Source organism: Aplysia californica, unplaced genomic scaffold (assembly GCF_000002075.1).
Source record: "Aplysia californica isolate F4 #8 unplaced genomic scaffold, AplCal3.0 scaffold01051, whole genome shotgun sequence".
Lineage (NCBI taxonomy): Eukaryota > Metazoa > Mollusca > Gastropoda > Aplysiida > Aplysiidae > Aplysia > Aplysia californica.
Genome location: NW_004798321.1, coordinates 219,712 through 221,588, shown reverse-complemented (window position 1 = coordinate 221,588; position 1,877 = coordinate 219,712). Strand labels below are relative to the sequence as shown.

General features: G+C 34.6%; 1 protein-coding gene across 1 annotated transcript in view; it reads left to right on the top strand.

Annotated features, from left to right (window-relative positions):
- Window positions 1–127: 127 nt before the first annotated feature.
- LOC101845052 (small G protein signaling modulator 1) overlaps window positions 128–1,877 on the top strand; it is a gene marked incomplete at its 5' end in the record, with an annotated part of 46,304 nt that continues 44,554 nt past the window's right edge. Inside the window, 1 exon segment of the mRNA XM_013089801.2 lies at window positions 128–268. Within this exon segment, the coding sequence (XP_012945255.1) occupies window positions 128–268 (141 nt within the window).

Here is a 1,877-nt window from a genome sequence, read left to right as displayed (position 1 = left end):
TTCGATTTCATTATATTGTGTTCGTAAGTATTGGTGATACCGTACTGTAAAACTCTCTGCTGTGTTCGGCTGCAAAGATTTCTTCTTCTCTTTGTGATTTATGTCTTCTGTTTGTTTTTTTCCTCAGAAAATCCCTGGACAACAACAAAAATCAGACGAAAAAAAACAACTCCTCGTTGTCCTCGGGCGCCAAGTACCTGTGGCTGCGTCTGGCTATTTTCGAGAAGAAATTGGCCAAAATTTTGGACTATCTCGTTCAAAACAGCAGGTGAGAATCCTGAATAAATGACTGATTTTTCCTATTGTTCTTGTTCTTTCTTCTAAGTAGTGGATCTTTTCTTCTTACCTCCATCATTTGTTCTAGATGTCACTTTCAAAGATTAAAAAAAATAAATAATAGTATTAATGGTGATACTTCTTTGAAGAAATAAAATATGACTCGTTTATCAAAACAGAAGACGGATTAACTATTTTCAAGAAGAAATTGGCCGAAATTTTGGTACTGTCTCGTTCAAAACAGCAGGAGAGAATCCTGAACAGATTACTGCTTTTTCATGTTTGTGTGTTCTTTCTGCTGAGTAGTGGGTCCTTTTTTCTAGATGTCACTTAGGAAATTTTATTTAAAATAATATTAATTAATGGTGATACCCTTTCTTCCTTCTTTGAAGAAATAAAATATGACACCTTTATCAAAAAAAGGAAGAATGATTAACTTTTCAATGGAAATATCTTTTGAGCCTGAGACCATTTTTTCTGAACCTAATGTTGTATAGTGTCATTGTCTCGGTGGAAAACAGATATGTGAGGCAGCGTGGTGGAATCAGGCTCTCGTCAAAATAATTAAAGTGAAGAAACTTGCATTTTTCCGCAGGTTTGTAAATTTGTATCAAATTTTTGTTTTTTGGCTCAACACCTTTCATGCCCATTAAATAACTCATTTCTGTGTGGATTTTTCTGGAAAAACGTTGAATAAAGACACAAAAAATTAAAATTATCAGTTACCACTCTTAAGCAAAGGAAATAACTAATCTTTGGCAGCCATTTTCTCACTAAATTTACCTCTGAAAACAGGTGACCCACACCTCCTTCTTTCGCAAATGTCTTGACTTGTATTCAGGATAAATGGATATTTTTTTTCATCCAAATAAAGAAAAGTGAACAAGCTTTAAGATGATACCAATAACTCTACATGCCCAAAAATTGACGAGAGCCTGATTCCACTACGCTGCCTCACATTTAATAATTCTCGTAAATGTTGAGTCTGCTTAGTGGTCGTAGAAATTTTTTATGGGGACAAGAGATAGTCTTCGATAGTCGCCATTAAGTAATCATCTTAAATGAAGAGATGACATTTAAAGTTTTCACAGATACCAGTGAATGGGCTATTTACGTTATTAACTGTGAGGTAGACTCTAGACTTTCCGTTTTGAATAAAAGACTTTTTCTAGAAAGAGATTATCCTAAAGAAAATAAGTTTTATGTCGAAAAAGAAATTGCAAAGTTACATATGAACAGCTGTTTGTCTTTCAATGAAAAATTGTTTACAGTACAGATTAAACCTTTATTTTGTCAAAGTTTTCTGTTATGATCATGAGTTTTTTTGCTCGTATTAATAAGCAACTTTCTGTGACAAAATATCATGGTTGCCATCATAAGAAAATAGCTTTTGATTTCTCTTGTTGGCATAAGTGAGGTGCCAGCAGTTTGTGTGTGTGTGTGTGTGTGTGTGTGTGTGTGTGTGTGTGTGTGTGTGTAGTTAAATGGTCTCACAATGTGCATTTTTTGTCATTTGATGTAAAAAACTATGAGTTGTATTAACCCTTCCAGCCTCAGTCTTTTTTGTGCACTCCCTAACCCCAGTCCCCCCAGTCCCCCCA